This window comes from Anas acuta, chromosome 2 (genome assembly GCF_963932015.1).
Source record: "Anas acuta chromosome 2, bAnaAcu1.1, whole genome shotgun sequence".
NCBI classification, from domain to species: Eukaryota; Metazoa; Chordata; class Aves; order Anseriformes; family Anatidae; genus Anas; species Anas acuta.
The window spans coordinates 20,900,049-20,918,159 of record NC_088980.1 but is presented as its reverse complement, the minus strand read 5'-3'; the positions used below and the strand labels follow the sequence as shown (position 1 = coordinate 20,918,159).

Genomic DNA, 18,111 nt, shown 5'->3' with positions numbered 1-18,111 from the left:
TTTAAATTGTTACAGAGGAATCGCCAAATTTTATTTTGTGGATGATCATTCTCATAAATGCCCATTTTCAGAAATGTACTCATGAATGCATAGTCATGTTTTGATGCCCTTCTAACAGTTCATCTGTTTAATGACAAGGTGAACTTATTAAGGGCTTATTAAAGGACCTGGGTGTCTAGCTTTCACATACATCTCTCTTATACTGGAGTCCAGAAATCCTGTTATGTGTCCTTCTGCATCAAAATGGAATAGTTCAGGGTATTAGAAAGATGCAAAGCAAAATAAGCATCTGCTCGTTTTTGATTGTGTTGTTGTATGTATATATTATATATATATATATATATACGTATATATATATATAACGGATATTTACATATAATTGTTTATATGCAAATAATGTTTATCATTGTGGCTATCATTCTCTAATATAGGGTGGTATCTAATAAGAACATCTAGTAAAATAATCAGTCAGTTCCCTTGCCATACATATTTTGCTACAAATTTCCTGTTAATGGATGAATTTGATCAGAATAATGTAACCGGTGTGTCCATGTATGTTTTAAATATAATTTCTGATTTGAGCTTTATTCTGTTGCACAATGCAAATGCAGTCAAGCTTTTCATATAATTTACCTCCTGACTAGCATCTCTAACATGTTCCAACAGCAATAGGATTTTTCTCATTGAAAGAAGACTTAGATATTTTAAATTATTGGCTATTTGATTATTGCTTTATGCATAGTATTCTACTTTTTTTTTTCTAGCTTGTTAATTTTTGTTTAAAAATTTATGTTGTTGTTTCAACAACACTTGAAGTGATCTCCAAAAAAGCAATTAAGTGTTTGTAATATTCTAACTGTAGCTAAACAAGAAATACAATGAACTCTTGGGATGTGTTGTTTTGAAATCTGGGAGGCAAGCAGAAAATATAGGCAGTGGTTCATAGCCACAGTATATATGATGCATAATACATACCTAAATTCACAGGCAAAGAGAACCAGAGTAGGAAAAATAAATAAATAAATAAATAAATAGTTTTTCTGAGAAGATAAAGAAGCACTAAGATGTACTGCATGAAAAGTCTGAATGACGTGATGTCAATACACAAGTGCCAAAACTTACTCTTTAATTATTTCCATGTGTGTTTGTTGTTGTTGTTTATTATAACATATGACTTATCTCAAAAGGAAACATATTTTTGATTTGTGTATTCAATGAGGTCCCTTAAGGAAAAATAAGTCCTAAAACATTCAATTTTCCCTTAAAAGCAAGAGAAAAACAGAGCCCACTTCCCTATTTTCATCTCTATATGTCTCTATCCGTTTTGCTATTTGTAACTAAAAGCACATGTGAGGATTTGTGGAGTTTATTCTGAACTTGGTGCTGATATGGAAGGTAAATTGTAAATTGTCTTTTGCCAGACAATCACATCGGTTGGGATAAGTGTTACTTTCTGTCCATAATACTATCCGAAAGTGAATTTTTTGGCTTCTGGAAGAATATGCAAAGATGGTTTAAGTAGGTTTTTGTTAATTAATGTCCCATTGCACAAGGAAAAAAAAAAAAAGAAAAAAAAAACAACACTTTTTTTCTCCAGAAAGTTTCAGGAAACTGTACTGAGCAGATTTGTTTTCAACTATAATTGTTTTCCATGTTTAAGTGTGGCTTCTGTAATAATGTGTAATAACGTAATCCTGCGGTCATGTGTAAGAATTACGTTGAAATGATCGCTTATTTTTCACTCAGGTGACTGATATACCAGTTTTTTAAAACCTCAGTTCTAGTCATCAACTCCTTTTAGACACTGAGATGGGGAAGAGAGGAATTAGTAGCAGAACAATCACAGCCACGTAACCCATAAATATGTTCAGCCTCACAGTTTAAATGGTGCCAGTTTCAGCCTGGAGAGCCCTTCATCCACAGCCTTTACAATTTTTCCACTAACGCTCAAAGAATGAACAGAATTGATAAAGGCTTTTTCTGATAGTTTCCTGAGGATCTCTTTGTACAAATGCCTATTTAGATTTTAAATACCATGTAAATATGAAGCCCATTCCACAACTTATTGCTAGTGTAACTGTTTTATTTTTGGACACTGAGACAATCTTGACCCAATGTTATGAAAAAGCATACTATTTCTCCTTCTAAATTAAAAATCCTCCCTAGAATATGCACTTAGATGTAAATTGTTTGACTGCGGCAGTTCATTCAAATACAGGCCTATTTAAGCAGTTTTAAAATGTGCTTTATTGGAACCCCGTGGCTTTTATAGCACATTAGACCTAAATTAAGCAGCAGGGAACCTTTCTCCCCTGTCATTTCCAACTGTCCTTTCCAGGCCAGGTAGCATGATATTGTTTTTAGAATTATTTATATGTCTCCATCACTATTTTATCGTGGTTTTAAATGCTGCAGATTTCTGACCTCTAGCATGGTGCAAGTTGTCAGAATCAACCTGGTTGGAACAGTCAGGGATTTTTGGTAATCAGAAAAATATTGCATGATTCATGGTCTCAGGCTTTTGGGTCTTCATTTATGAAGTATGCAATGTGTTTTCATATCTTCCTTCTCATGAAGAAATGTAAGCAATTCCTTACATAGGAAATGAGGTGGTTGTTATTGTTGTTTTCACCTTGTCATCTTAGTAAAATATCGTACTCTTTACCCAAACCATACTATGTTTGCTCTTGGTAGCATTCAAATTGGCATCAATGAAATCATTACTAATAAAACTAAAACTGTTATCTGGCAAAAGTTCTAATATATTTTGAGATGAAAAGTTATGTCACACCCTTCTCAACCAGTTGTGAGCACTCGTGGGTCTCAGTTCACAAAGATATGCCAGCCATAATGTGTGGGGCCTTTAGACCAGACCTGGCAAGCAGTGTGGAGGATTTGGGGTGGGACAACGGTGGGTCCTAGGAATGCTGTGCTTCATATCCTCTGCCAGGAGAGCAAGCTCAAGGCATTTTGGGGGGGAGAATAAACCACAGTGGAGGTTTTTCTCCTGTGTTCTGGTTGCAGCTCCAAGAGGAGGAAGCCCTCTATATAGGCTTGTATAGGCTGCACTGAGCTGGATAGCAGCTCTTGCTACCTGCTTAACCCTTCCTGTGCAGAAAGGCTTTCAGCCTCAGTGTGGGCCCACAGGACCCACTGGCTGTTTCTGCAACTGCTTCTTGAAAATAAAACTTGAAAAAACCTGTAACCTACTGATACTGACTACCAGTATAGGTATGAGTTACGGGAATCTACCAGTCTCTCTGTGGCCAGTATTTGGTGATGGCCTGACATGACCCACACTCTCAGAATACCTCTGCAGCGAGGCACCTTGCTCAGGGTCCCTGATGGGTGCTGGATCCTCCTCACTGTGGAGTTTCCTGAAGGCTGTGTTGGGGCTGACATGGGACTCTTCATAGTGCGAGGTAGCTGTAGGCAAGCATGGCAGCAGAACTGCAAGCGGACTTTCATCTCAGCTGAAGAGGAAGTGCTCAACTTTTGTTGAAGTGCTGGGGATAGGTAACAGATTAGTGCTGCTGATGAAATCTCAGGACTCCATTTGGCTTCCTTAAAAATAAATTTAAATGTGCCTCATACTTCTTATTCTTCCTTCCGTTGCTGATGTGAGTGGGATTACAGTGTGTAGGCAGTGGAGCCAAATTACAATAGGTTTGGCCATAACCATGTTTGAATTTCATGACTTTTATTGTGTATATCTAATTTCTCATTATTATATACATTTTAACTGTATTTCTATGTATATTAGCAAAGCATAGTAAACCATTGCAATTTAAACTTCGAGAAGCAAGTACTAGGTAAACCTGAAGTCTGACTCCCTTGTTCTAATTCCCTTCTGAAGTCAATAGGGGCCTTGTAATTGCTTTGAAAGCAGAATAAATGTTGCATGCAAGTGCAAGCACACCTCTGAAATATACTGCAATGCAAGTGAGATGCATGACCACCTCAGTACAGAACTATGGTTAGAAATCTCCAATAAATCTCAGCCAAATGAAGATCTACTGTGCAATTCCATCATAACTGAGCACAGTTTATGGCTTGTCAACTGTTTTATGATTCTAATTCCTGATTTGGTTTAACCCAAATGAGTTCAGAGTGCTAGTAGCTAAAAAAAAAAAATCTTGCAATCCATAAAATGTGTTGATATTAAATAACAAAGGTAAGTAAACATGACCCTTCATAATGTTTTAAATGGATAGTTTATAGCATAAAAGCGCATTTTGAGCTTCTCTATTTAACAACAGGAAAAAAATGATGCTGTCCTTTAGTTCCTACTGTGATTTGTAGAATGTTGATTTTTCACAACATGTTGATCCAGTGTACATTTAATATGGACTTTTGCTCTGAGTTTTCCGTGGCAACTAGAGATTTTAGGTGCTTCAGTCTTTCTGTGTTCTCAGTTGCTAGTAACTTTTGAAGACTTTGACCTTCTGGATGAGCCTAACACAAGCATTCCTGATGATTCAGTTGCTTCGGAACAAAGCGTCAGCCATTTGCCTCACATAAATTGACTGTCATATGATCAGCAAATATTTTGAGAAGAACAGCATATGTTTTGAAAGTTCCTTGTCATTTTTATTATTTTAAAAAGACAACTTACAGAAATCATCTTCTGTGCGTACAATTGTATATATGCACATTTGTGAGGGAAATCCTCATGTTTTTTTTTCTTTACTTTGCAGACAAAACCTGTTGCGTTTGCAGTTCGGACAAATGTTGGTTACAGTGCAGCTCATGATGACGATGTTCCAGTCCCAGGCATGGCCATCTCATTTGAGGCTAAAGATTTTCTTCACGTTAAAGAAGTAAGTAAAACTTAAGGAGTAAGTGAATCTCTTCAAAGATCTGTTTTAGTAACAGTGCTACCATTTCTTAATGGTTAGATTAACCTCCCAAATCTTCAGGTCCTGTTTTTCATGAAAGTTATTTCCCTGACACAGAAAATATTTTATTGTTAAGAGCCACATACTGAAGAATTGAAGTCATAAATTTCAAGATATACATATCAACTGTCAAAAAACGTACTTTGAGTTTGCTGCATTGCTTTTCTTTTTCTGTAGTTTTTCTTTGAAAATTTTCAGGTTTTGTGGACTTTCAAACACTTAAATTCTTGTTCTTTCTCTCCTCCTTGCAAGATAATTAAAACTTGGTAACTTTCCTATACAAACCTTCCTAAGCACCCTACTGCTCTATTCTGAATGATTTCATTTTACCAGATTTCCCAGGTTCTGGTCATATTCCATTGTATTTTGCCACAAAGTGGTCCATCCGACAACAGAGATTTGTAGCAGAAGAACTGGAAAATTTGCTTGAGGACAACAGCTTAGTCATACACTTGAAATTATATCTTAGACCCATTTTAGATTATCCAGTTTTTTAATGCTGAAAAAATCCCTCGGTCACTACAATTCATGATGCATAGCAATTTCTGCTAGGACAGGTACTTTGTAGAAGCAAGAAGCTTTCCCTAATACACAGATAGAAATGCAGGTGGACAAATACAAAGGAAACACAAGAAGTGGACTTTTAGTACCCTGATGATTAGTGATCAGCATTTTCCATATATATGAAACACATAGAAAAAAAGGATGATTTGGATTCCAAGCAAGTGTATATAGCAAAGACAATGTTTGAAGTCTGATGATAGTGCAAAAAAGAATTGCTTTACTTCTTATGACAGAAGTAGGGATGAGCAGGCACAGTCTTGGCAAAAGAAAGCCATCAGCATTTTCTGATGAATCTGGTGCAGTTTGGTTAGATTCAATGATTTTGTATGATTATCTATTCCACCTATATATCAAATGAGCTGGTAGTCTCTGACTTCACATCAAGCCTTTCCCCTGTTTCCATGTGAACCAGAAACAGGCTGTCAGCATATTTCTGTTAGAATATATATTTTTTTCCTCATAGCTGAACTTAGTCTTGGGTGTAAAAATACATGGAAGATAATGAGGAAGACAGAGTTTCCCGAACTTTTCCTAATCTTCAGAAATATCTTGAAAGGAAGCTTAACTCAGCTGAGGTGTTATATTGTCTGTGGGTGGGTGCATGTAGCACTGTGGAATGAAAAACAAGATTAGACTGCAGTTCTTTATGCAGCTTCAGGTGTAATACAACAAGCACTCTGCACTAATTGTCTTCAAAAATCAAAAATCTTTTTTCCCCTCTGAGCAGTTCAGGGGATTTGACTGTCCAGTGATGTTAGGCCAGAGCAGGGATGTGGCTGGGACCCTGCGCCCCAGGTCAGGCTCACTGCCAGGCTGGGAGCCCAAGGAATCAGAATCATTGGGCAGTGGCTGCTGCTTCTGGGGGTCTCCGACCTCTTCTGGAGGGTGCTCAAGCAGCACCCCTTCCTCAGCCTGTGCATTCCCCTGTGGTGGCCCTCACCTACTTGCTCTCCAAGGCTCTGTAACCAACCAGACATCTCTCCTTCATTCATTTTGGTGCTCTCTAGAGTTAACGTAGGGAGAACTGAAATCTCTAAAATTTAATTATTTCTGCAGATGAAAGTAAAAAAAAACAAACATATTATATACACTGCTATAAAATGTAGCGTTGCTTTTCACATCACAAATATTTAAGAAAAACAACAACAACAACAAACAACAGTACGACAATCTCTTGTGATGTTTGACTGCACAGCAATACCATATAGGATTGATGTTGTCCTGTTCTTATCTGTGAGGAGTTTTCTCTAATTTATGCTGCTAAGTGGGCTCAAGCAAGGAAAACCTCATTTTTTTTTCTTGAGGGCTGCACTGATTAAATATGAGGGAAATTTGTTTTTATTATTAAGTTAGAGTCATTAAAGCTCAGTATACATAAAGATGACAGATTGCATCCTGCATCACAGTCAATCCTGAATTTTTCAGGGCATAAATGCATGGCCATAATTCTACTTTGCATTTAATTCCTATTTGTATTTCACTTGGCTCTCCAAGCTCTCCAAGTCTTAAAGAGAATCACTGATCCCACCCAGCACCTTGAGAGCTGGTCACACTACCAAAATTCCCGCTATTGCTTTGTAATATTAGGAAGTGTTATCTGTAGTATTACTTTCTCATAAAACTACCTTATCCTCCTTTTCATATACTGACAACAGTAGTTAGCGTTGAGACTTTGCAAGTATGACTGCTTTTATTTTTGTAAGAAGAAAAATTCCTATAGATTTAGTACTTCTATTAAATTCAGAATCACAGAATCACAAATTAAGACTAGTTTTGTCTTGTTCAATAGGAAAGTTTTAATAAGTACTGACTGTTCAGATTTTAATATAATGGTGTTTTTTTTGTTGTTGTTGTTTTGTTTTGTTTTTTAATTATCTGTCTCTTCCTTTTACCAAGCTGAGCAATACTACTTTTGCAGATTTTGTGTATAACGTAGGCCAGATCCATATAATGGCAACCTCTGTTGACTCAATTACTATAGTCTTCCTCCACCTATATTGTCTTATAGTGTATTTGAAATACACATGCATGTCTTTAATTAGCATTTTGTAGCAAAAAGTTATAATTTTAATAAGATGTTTGAACTAACACAGCTTTCAGAAAAGTTTGCTCCTAAGGGGCCTCTGCACAGGCCACATCCACCTGCTCCACCGGGGGCTCCTCCACCCATGGGGGGGCTGCAGCATGGAGATCTGCTCCATGTGGGACCCATGGGCTGCAGGGGGACAGCCTGCTCCACCAGGGGCCTTTCCACAGGCTGCAGGGGAACTGCTGCTGCGTGCCTGGAGCACCTCCTGCCCTCCTGCTATGCTGACCCTGGAGTCAGCAGTGTTGGCTCTCACCTCTCTCTGCAAGCTGCTGTTGCACAGCAGTTTGTATTTTTTTCCCCCCATTCCTTAAATCTGCTTTCCCAGAGGCCCACCCAGTGTTGCGCCCTGGCTCAGCTCTGGCCAGCGGTAGGTCCCTTCTGGAGCCAGCTGGAGGTGGCTCTTCTCTGACATGGGGCAGCTGCTGGGCTCTGCTCACAGAGACCATGCCTGCAGCCTTCTGCTACCAAACCATTGCCACATAAGCCCAATACAATGTATGAATAAATATTATTAAATCGGAGCACTCATTATCTCATACTTAAATGGCTGAAATTCAGTTAATTGAAATATGTGCATATGTATAACCGTAATTTTTTTTAGTTGTCCAAAGATATCCATTCCTTGTGGATCTGTCACTGTCTGCTTAACATACAGATCACATGAGCTGTATTTAGGTAGGTAGTAGAAGATATATAGGAAGTGGAATGTGGTCATATTTCAGAAGGTAGTAGTGAGTTCAGAGAAGCAGTAGAGCTTAAGAAGCGGTATTTTATTTAAAGTATAGAACTGATTTTAATACAGTAAGAAAAAAATAGATTGTAAAAATTGTTGGATAAGAGCAGATCAGAAGAAATCTCAGGTGTCCACTGAGGAGAAAGATAAAGGGAGAACAAAAGAAACTCTAATGTATGAAGAGAGAAGACTGTGAAGCAGGAAGAAATAAAGATGGTGAAATGGGTGGAATTTACAGCCGGGGAGAATCATGATGTTTTGTGAGAGAAAGTTTCTGCTTAAGTACTGTAGCATTTTAATAATTTGGAAGGTATAATTATTTTAATGTATTTCTGAACATTACCACTATTCTTCATTGCCATAATAACATAGTACAATGATTAACTGCAGGGAAGAATTACATAAAATGACTTAGCTGCAAGTTAAAAATAATAACAAAATGATCACAAATACAGTAATTTCATAGTACATGACTTTTTATTTCTTTTTTTTTTTTTTTTTGTAGAAATTTAATAATGACTGGTGGATAGGACGGTTGGTAAAAGAAGGCTGTGAAATAGGATTCATACCAAGCCCAGTCAAACTAGAAAACATGAGGCTGCAGCATGAACAAAAGGCAAAGCAAGGGAAATTCTACTCCAGGTAACAACAACAAAACATTAGAAGTAGTAGCACTGCTTGTAGCAGTTATTTTGGAAATCAATGCTGTGTATGCTGTAGATCTTTTTAATTGTTAAAATTGACGGTTTCAAAAATGATGAGTCAATGAAAAATGTAATATTTATGTATACGATTAATAATGTCATTGCCATTGCAGAGTGCGAGTGGGTGCTTAGGTTGGTGGCCTGTGATGGTCTGTGATTTTTATTCTGGTTTAGTTTCATACAGTATTTGTAGATACACATTGCAGATAGTACATTTGTTATGTGCAAGCACAATTTTTGAGCTAAAAATCAATCCCCCTAAGTTCTATAACATTTTTTTTCACAATACTATATGTACTATACTAAACTATTTTAAAGATGATTTCAGAAATTTCAGAGGATGTTAATATGATTTTTTTTTTTTCATAAAGCAAAGCCCCTGGCTGTTATCTAGCTCTCAGAGAAAAATGTTTTGATCTGTCTCATTTGTTGTGTCTGACTGCAGCCATAATGACATAAAAATACAGATTCAGTATCTAACCATATTGTACAATAATGTAAGATCTAATACCGTGATCTTTCTGTGGAATTCTTAATACAGTAGTTTTCCAACAAAAGGTAACACATAGAAACAAATGCCATTTGCTTCTCCTTGAGTATATAGGATACAGAAATATTTCTATTATGTTTGGTTGGGATGGAGCTGGAGCTGAGAAAACATCTGGGAAACATTTGGGAAGTAAGAAAGGCTTTTCTGCTCCAATGGGAAGGGCAGCAGTGTCTGAAGAGCAAGTCAACATGAGGAGGAGACCAGGATGCTGCAGCGTCAGCTGTCTTTACTGGCTGGGAAATGCTTTTCCTGAGTGTCCCATCCTCAGCAGGAGGAATCTGGTTCCTTACTTGTCTCCTGGCCTTTCTGATGCAGCCACATCTGACCCAATGATTTGGTCACTTCCCAAATTGTAAAAGCTTCTGTCCACCAGAACTTCTCGCTGGAGATAACACTGTCCTACACTACAAATGAATTTACTTAGTGATTATAAATATTTTTAGATAGAGAAAGTATCAACTAGTACTGCCGCATTAATTGTTTGAAGAGAGAAACATACATTCTTACATTCATTTCAGTGCTTTTCTAGTTACAGTAACAAAAATAAAGTTGCTAAAAATATTTTTCCATTTGCACCACTTGGGTAGGCTTTCACAAAGCCTGACAAAATCTTAGGCTGTTTTGTCTTCCTTGGACGGGCTTCTTTTACCGAAGTGCTACCTTGTACCAAGACAGCAAATTTGTAGCTTAATTAAATTGAAAAGACTCTAGACAAACACACTGTCAGTTTCATTAGGGCACTCTTAATAATTATTCTGTTAAACAGATATTCTTATTGGTTTAAAAATTATGTATAGTAATAATATTAATTGTCAGTAATGATCAGATCACATTAAGATCACAGTAAGAGCATATGTAGCAGAATGAAGTTGCACAGAGCAAGGAGCGTGATTGGTGTTTGCACTTCCTCAGTCTTCAAAATGTACAGGTGTTTAGTGTAAGATGTATATTTTATACCACTGTCAGAAATACTGTTTGCTTCTGGTCTAGCAGCTCATTTATAAAACAAGTAATAAATAGGCTAGAATAAATACTGATAAAACTATAAAACTTCAAACTAATTTGTTGCTTTACTCCAGTAAATCAGGAGGAAACTCTTCATCCAGTCTGGGTGATATAGTTCCTAGTTCCAGAAAATCGACGCCTCCATCATCTGGTGAGTAGGTCATGAACCCTCCAGATTACAGAATCAGGCATTTCATCTGCTAAAATTTATATTACTTTTAGTTCTGTTTTTCTTATTTCCAGTGTGTTTGTGTTGCCCTATCGGTCTGATTTGGGTTCATTTGAAGTAGTAGAGTTAATGTCTGCAAGGGTAGGCAATGATAGGCTCTTAGCAATTCACAGAGTTCCTTCTTTGCTTCTCCTGCAAGGTTTTATAGCAGAGGAATAGTCAAGTGGTGATATAGTCTTGCGATGAGATAGTTAAAGACTTGGTCTGGGGAGTCCTGCTGAACAAGAAATATATTCTGGTAGAGGAGGAAAAACAGCAATAAGAATAAAAATGCTCATGAAGTCTCTGCCATAGCATCAACAACGACTTTTTTTTTTTTTTTTTAACAGGAGTTTTCAGTTTCACAGTTCTGATAATGAAAATCTGCTTCACATAACTATAGCATACTGGTTATCTTTTTTTTCTTTTCTGACAGAAGACTTTTTTCATGAGTATTGTTTTGAATTTAGAGCATCAACAGACTTAACTTTGGTTATGTTAGACTTAAGAAGTATGAAGCAAATTCTTCATGAGTTCATGTAGGACACTGGCGTGTAATCTTTATTTTCTCCTCAGAGAAAAAAAAGACAGTTGGAATACCTGAAATCACAAAAAAAATAGTGAATATTGCTAGCACCTTGCCTACAGAGACAAAGATGAGTGTTTTCATGTCACGTTAGTTTATATGGAGCTGGCATACAGAGCAGGCATCTTAAAATGGTCCTGAAGATTTTAAAGCATTTACATGGACATTAAGAGAGAGACAGGAGTTCAGTCAAGTTATGGTAGTAGCTTCATGTGGTTAAATTAATTGAAAAATGTATCTGTCCTTGTGAAAACATAAATTTGTTTGTAATGACCAACTTTATTACAGTTGCGGTTTGTTTATCAAAATTCCACTTATGTTCCCTATCTGCCATTTTTGTAAGAAAATGCGTAGTTTACTAATATGTGTCTGTCACAAGCTGGTAGAACACACTAATCTTTTGTGGCTTTACAAAGGCCTTTAACTGTCCTATTTACTGCTAAGGCCCCTTTTTCAATGACTGCGTTTTTGCAGTAGAAAGTGTCCGTAGACCTATATTGTAATTTTCTAATTAGAGCATCTGAAATGTTATAATATTTTTATATACTAAACCCACTTAGATAGCAGTGCATATGAAATTTTCAGAATGTTGCACAGAATTTAAAGGTAAGAGAACAGATAGCATAATTAGGTTGCCCACTCACTGATTGCTAGTGATGCTGTAATTTTCATTGCATTGAGTCATTTCTTCAGACAGTAGTTTTCAGAAACATAGTTTTCTGGAGAAAGAAGAAAATCTATTTAAGTTGTTTCAGTTACATTGCAAATTTGGAGAGTATTTATGAGTAGATTGTGTTTGCTTATACTATGATCTTTATATTTGGGATCTGCAGTATTTTGTTGCTTATCTTAAAACATACCAAGGGTTAAAGAAGCATAATTTGTAACTAACGAACTCAAAAGTCAAGAACTCACTTGATTTTGAAGTGCAGTTCGATTCTGACCTGGTCCGTTTCTGCTATTCCCAGGCCTTCTCTTTGTGAAAGTGTAATAAATGGCAAACACATCAATTATTTAATAATTTGAAGAAAAGATAACAAAAGTAAGGTAACTTCATGTTTTGACTTTGAGTTAGGGTTTGTTTTTTTTCCCAATATAAACTAATGCCACAAAAGCATGGAACACAGTGAAGAAAGACTGAAAACAAGTAAATAAATCAACCCATACAGTCCTCTCTGACTACCAAGCAGGATGTGGATAATTGGGAAAATGAGTTTGGGAAAAAAAGGAAAAAAAAGACACAAAAAATCAGCTAACTAAAAATAATTGACAGTTAAAAAAAAAACACACACCTGTCACAGATGTTATGTAATGGGAAAAATGAGAATGAAAAACGAAGATATTGATAGCTGATCAAATGCTGCATTTCTCTTTTACAGGAAAAACTTAACAATCCCAATTTTCTTTACAGATGATTTTAGTGGAGGTGTTCTAATATGTCTTATTATGAGGGGTTTATATAGCGGCTGTGCTGGCCTGTATTCAAGAAAAGATAATATGTTCTTTTTATAATTATGAAGAGGATGAAGGAACAGCTTTGCTAGAAGAAAATGTTACGTGATTTCTGTGGCTGTTTTTAGGAGCAGAAGTATAGAAACAGGCTGCAGATCTGCTCATGGGCTTTCCTGGCAAGGTCAGCCTCAAAGGGAGAGGTATAAACTCAAGGCATGTCAGGGATTGTGGCATTAGATGTGTAGACAATTCAAATGGGAAAATATACTCCCCTCAATCGGAGGAGATCACTGTCCCAAGTGTCCCTTAAATCAGCAGTTGCACATAGCCTTGACAGAAATATTTGTGTGTTGCATAATTTATTGGCACAGGCTGCTGTATTAATTGATGTCCCACTCATCAAACAGCTGAAAGCAGGTCACTAAGGTGGTTTCATAATAGCTTACACTGATTAATTATAGTTTTGGATAAAGTCTATGCAAACGATACTGCTTACAGATTATTTAGGGTTACATTCAATGCATAATAATGGCAGGAGATGATGGGCCTGTTACCAGCGGGTGTCAAGAGATGGGTAAGATCTTTTCACGCAAGGGTGATGTTGTACAGCATGTTTGTAGATCACTTTTGTGTATGTACTTGCTTTATGAAAACAATGGTAATACAGTACCTAAGGTCAGGATTGGGTGCTGTAAACAAGAAGGCTTATAAACTGTCTGATTTTTTGGTTGTCAGGTATTCATTGGGCTTTGCCTTCAGGATGGCCTTGCGTTTTGAAGATGTGTTTATTTCTGAGTCTCTGATGATACTTTGCAAGCTAGTTACTTGCTAAAGAGGGTAGCTATTTTATATTTATGGTACAGGCTTTGAGTGCTGTTTATTCCCTTGAGAAAGAGGTTGAAAGAGGTTTGTTGTATTCAGCTCCATTTTGCTCTGCCTATATCCTCACTATTCACACAGGATCCAGCTCTCTGAGATAACTTGGATCTATTTTCTCTCTTCTGATACCTCTTTTTTTTAGTTTTCATTATCGGTAGGTCTGTGTATATTATTTTTAATAAATGTATCTTATGCCTACTGTGCATTTTTAGTTAAGGTGATTTAAAAATGCCAACTGTAAGATAAATGTTGGTATTACTGTACCACTATTAGGCTGATTTTTTATTTTTTTTTTGCTCCAAAAATTATTATTATTTTGATTTCCAAGTACACACCAGTAACATTTCAAATTTCAATTGATGATGCACATTTTTTATTTAGTGTTTATCACTATAAAACAATGCAAATATTGTTGGCCAAATGTTGTTGGTCAGATTCTGTTTTTTACTTTTGTGCAAGTCTTGTTTATTCCAGTGAATTAGTTTGGATTTACACTGGTATAACAAAAAAACTTGGCCACTCCTCTGTTTTCTAAGAGTAATTATGTGTATGTCTGATTTAATTCTGTAATAAGGGATCAGAGGAAAATGTTACAGTAGCTGCTACAGACTGCCTCGTGTTTTCTAATCCTAATGTACTGCACCTTAAATTTTTTCCCATTGTTTTATTGTGTTTTGTATTCATGGTTGTTTTTTTAAATTTTTATTTTACTCTGGACAGGATTTTTCTTTATTTTTATTATTTCCTTTTTAACCTTTTTTTTACTTTCCCTGTCATCTGATAATTCTGAATTGTTTGTCTGTATATAGCTATAGACATAGATGCCACTGGCTTAGATGCAGAAGAAAATGATATTCCAGCAAACCATCGCTCCCCCAAACCCAGTGCAAACAGTGTAACATCACCCCACTCCAAAGAGAAAAGAATGCCCTTCTTTAAGAAGGTAACACCAACTTCCAAGCTCCCATTTGTCCACCTGCTCACCTGCACTGCGTCACATTTCTAGTCCTGTTAATTGTCTGCGTCCTTTGACAAGCCAATAACATGCATGCTTTGTTGTTCTTTGTTTCTTTTCCATGCTGCTGTAGCTAAGCAGAAGCAGAAATCGGTAAGTTTATATCAGCATTACCTATGTTTATCCTGCCACTGGCATCATTAGCATTATTACCCCAGTTTAACAATGCAGCTATCCTAGACTGAAAGAAGAGATTAATCAAGCTATTAGAGGATTCAGTACATTAAAAGATAAAGTCCTAAGTTCAGAGAGCATCCATGAAACCCTGCTACAGTACTTATCCTTTTTGATGGAATAAATAGACACACTTAAAAGGCCTTCTAAATCTCTGAGGAATTTATTTGTTATAAATGCATATAATACACCCCTCTAGTGCATGCTTGTTCTTTCTATCTCTTTGTCAGAGTGTTTTTTTTTTTTTCATTAAAACTCAGTCTATTGAAATAATTAGTGGAATCTAATCAGATACTCAGATTGGATTTACACAACAAACAGTCAGAATCCTTGAATTTTTTACTTAGTATTTCAGCTTCTAATTCACTTGGTGTAAAATCTGCAGATGAACAAGACCAGTGGAAAACTGCAGACTTGTTTTGGCAGCTTACTGTGAGTTTATCCTATTGTCATGTATAAATTACTAGACAAACGTTCTTGCTTTCCATCAGTCAGATTTTTTTAGTATCTCAGCTATTGGAAATGGTACTGATGGCTCACAGAGAGCCAATGTCTCCCCATATACAGCCCAAAGCACTGCAGAATTAGGCCATTGGCAACCTGTTACAGCAAACTGTGCCATATGCTTCTAGGATCTTTGCTAGAATATGTTATCAAGACACTAGCTAGCAGCCAAACTATGAAACTGGATATTACATTTCTACTTTTGTTTTAAATCTTTTAATTCTTCATAGCTCTTCTTCATTTGTTTTAACCACTCACATCTAAAGTAACAACAGACTATATATGGTGATTAAAAACAGTACCAAGTGACACTGGTGCCAGTGCGATTGGATGCTCTCCTGTTTAGCTGAATAAAGCATTTTATTCTCTCATGAGCTCCTTTAAACACTATATCCTTCTCATCTTCAGTCACTAGTATTTTCTTTAGTAGGGTGTGTTAAGTACCATGTCATTCACAGCCCACTGTGGAACTTAACAGCAGTTTCTTGCTTCTGAATAATTTATTCATTAATCGTATTTCTAACCAAGTATAAATGCTAAGGAAGCATGTTGATGTATATTAGATGCTAATCTGCATAATGCATCTTTAGAAGATGTGTTTTGTGGACAAAAAAGCATGCTGTTGGATAGTGACAAATTCCATCTCTCTTAACTGTGTGGGGCCTCTTTTCTTCCATATCACAGTCTATACTGGTTATAGTTGCTTTTCTAATGCTGCCATTTACAGTAAAAACTGAATGGGCATCCCAAACTAGTCGTTCATGGTCAAACCACTAAGGTATATAATCTGAACTACATTAGTTTATATTCCAAGTTTGTGTTTGAACTTGGCACTAAACTGTATAGGTTAGTGCCAGGCACTTAGAATATTAAATTCACTAGTACTGAATTACTTAGGTGCTTCCATTAGATTGTTTAGTGAATTTTCTGCTGAAACCTTTGTTGCTTCAAGCTGCAAAAATTAAAAATAATATTAATAAAGCCTGTTTCAGCAGAACAGATCTTAAATATAACCCATATTCCATCAAATAAGATAGCTTCTGTACTTTTCCTAATTTTCAAATAGCTGGTTAAGTTCTAGCATGAATATCTTCAGTTGAGTTTGCTGCATTAAAACAAAGATCTGTTGCATCAGGACACTCATGCTATAAGCACTGACACATCTGTAACTGTTTTCTTGTAGGAGCTGACTCTAATACATTTATCAGATTATTAGTAATATCGGCAAGAACATTGGAGGGCTGCATTTTAATACTGGAATGGTGTAATTGCAGGGTTTTGCTTTGAAATGTGTTGAGTTAGATTCTGCCCTGTTTAAGATAAGTTCATTTGACATGCTTATGATGCCTTGGGCACCGGTATTCATTCTTATGTTACTAATTATCTGGTAAAGCTACAGGTAACAAAAAAGAAGATAAATTATATTTAAAAACATTCACAAAAATGTTTTCCATGTTTTAGACTGCTTTAGACTGCTGCTTGTGTAGCATTTTGTGCTGTCATTGTATTAATGTCTGTCTGTGTTTTTGTGTTTGGAATGTATATACTTTAATGTTATTGTGAAACATCTTGGGATATGTTGAGTACTGAAACAATGAACAATGACTGTCTTCTACAGTCTTGACTGATGTATTTGTACTATGTAGGCATCTGAAAAATGGATCTGGTATACCATCTTTCTGTATCACCCACAGGCTCCTGGGTTTGGATTTGAAACATTTTTCCCCTAGACAAAGATAAACCAAACCCTTTCTTAAAAACAAAAAGCCCTTTCTGATAAGACAACATTAGTCATTCTTGGATATATATATTGGATAGCCATTTATTAAAGAAAATAAAAGTTTAATCTGCTTATATTTTGTTTCAATAACAATATAAAAATGTTGTCAGTCTTTGGAAACAGGCAATCTTTTTTACATTTCTAATTCAAAATGGTTTTTTGTAAATCATGCATGATACATCAGTAAGTAGTTTGGTGGATATTGTACTAACATAATCCACTCTTGGGTGGTTATGGAAACTTCCTAAAGTGGAAGTATTGCTATCCCAAGTTCTGTTTATGAAAGTTTTCTGTAATGACTAACTTGATCAGTCATTATTTTGTTTTCTTTTGGAAGTGAATTGTGGATGCAAATGTTGAAGTCAGATTATGAGTGCTTCCATTAGAATTTGCAGTGGTGTCATGATGTTTTGCAAAGCAGTACGCAGATTGGAGCGCAAAGGATATGTTAGACTTCTCTCCTCCCTTCTTGTTTTATTTTTCTCCTCTGTAATTTGCCTAATAAAATTTTGTTGGGAATACAGATGTCACCTCTCTAGAGTCAATCATATCAAGTCATTAACTATTGGAAATAACATTTTCAATTAACCAGTCAGGAATTATGGGGTGGCACATCCGCACATCTCCAGAATAAGTTTTCGAGCTACCCTGAGCAAACATGAAAGTAGTAAGAAAACTGAAAGTCAGTTAAAAGCTTCTTCAAAAGAAATCCCTGAACCTGTGAACTTGTACCAGTTTTCATGAAAAGTTAATGAATTCACAGTTCATCAGTTGGTGACATCACTGGAAATTCAGAGTTCCTAATACTGAAAGTAATGAGCATTCTACCTAGGTGCTGCAATGCTGAGAGCTTTTTCTGTTTTACAGACAGAGCACATCCCTCCCTATGATGTAGTGCCTTCTATGCGACCAGTAGTTTTAGTGGGGCCTTCTTTGAAGGGATATGAGGTAAGTGATTGTTGGGAATGGT

The 18,111-nt window shown here is 36.3% G+C and overlaps 1 protein-coding gene across 10 annotated transcripts in view; it reads left to right on the top strand.

The window, feature by feature from the left end:
- The window catches only part of CACNB2 (calcium voltage-gated channel auxiliary subunit beta 2), a 241,378-nt gene that overhangs the window by 199,089 nt on the left and 24,178 nt on the right, over positions 1 to 18,111 (top strand). For 7 of the 10 annotated variants that reach the window (XM_068673796.1, XM_068673795.1, XM_068673802.1 and 4 more), the window contains 5 exons: positions 4,698 to 4,820; positions 8,790 to 8,926; positions 10,618 to 10,694; positions 14,478 to 14,611; positions 18,009 to 18,089. In XM_068673796.1, coding sequence (XP_068529897.1) covers positions 4,698 to 4,820; positions 8,790 to 8,926; positions 10,618 to 10,694; positions 14,478 to 14,611; positions 18,009 to 18,089 — 552 coding nt within the window. Of the gene's footprint in view, positions 1 to 4,697; positions 4,821 to 8,789; positions 8,927 to 10,617; positions 10,695 to 14,477; positions 14,612 to 14,756; positions 14,777 to 18,008; positions 18,090 to 18,111 lie in introns of all 10 variants that reach the window. The other 3 variants (XM_068673797.1, XM_068673798.1, XM_068673805.1) reach the window with 1 other exon arrangement.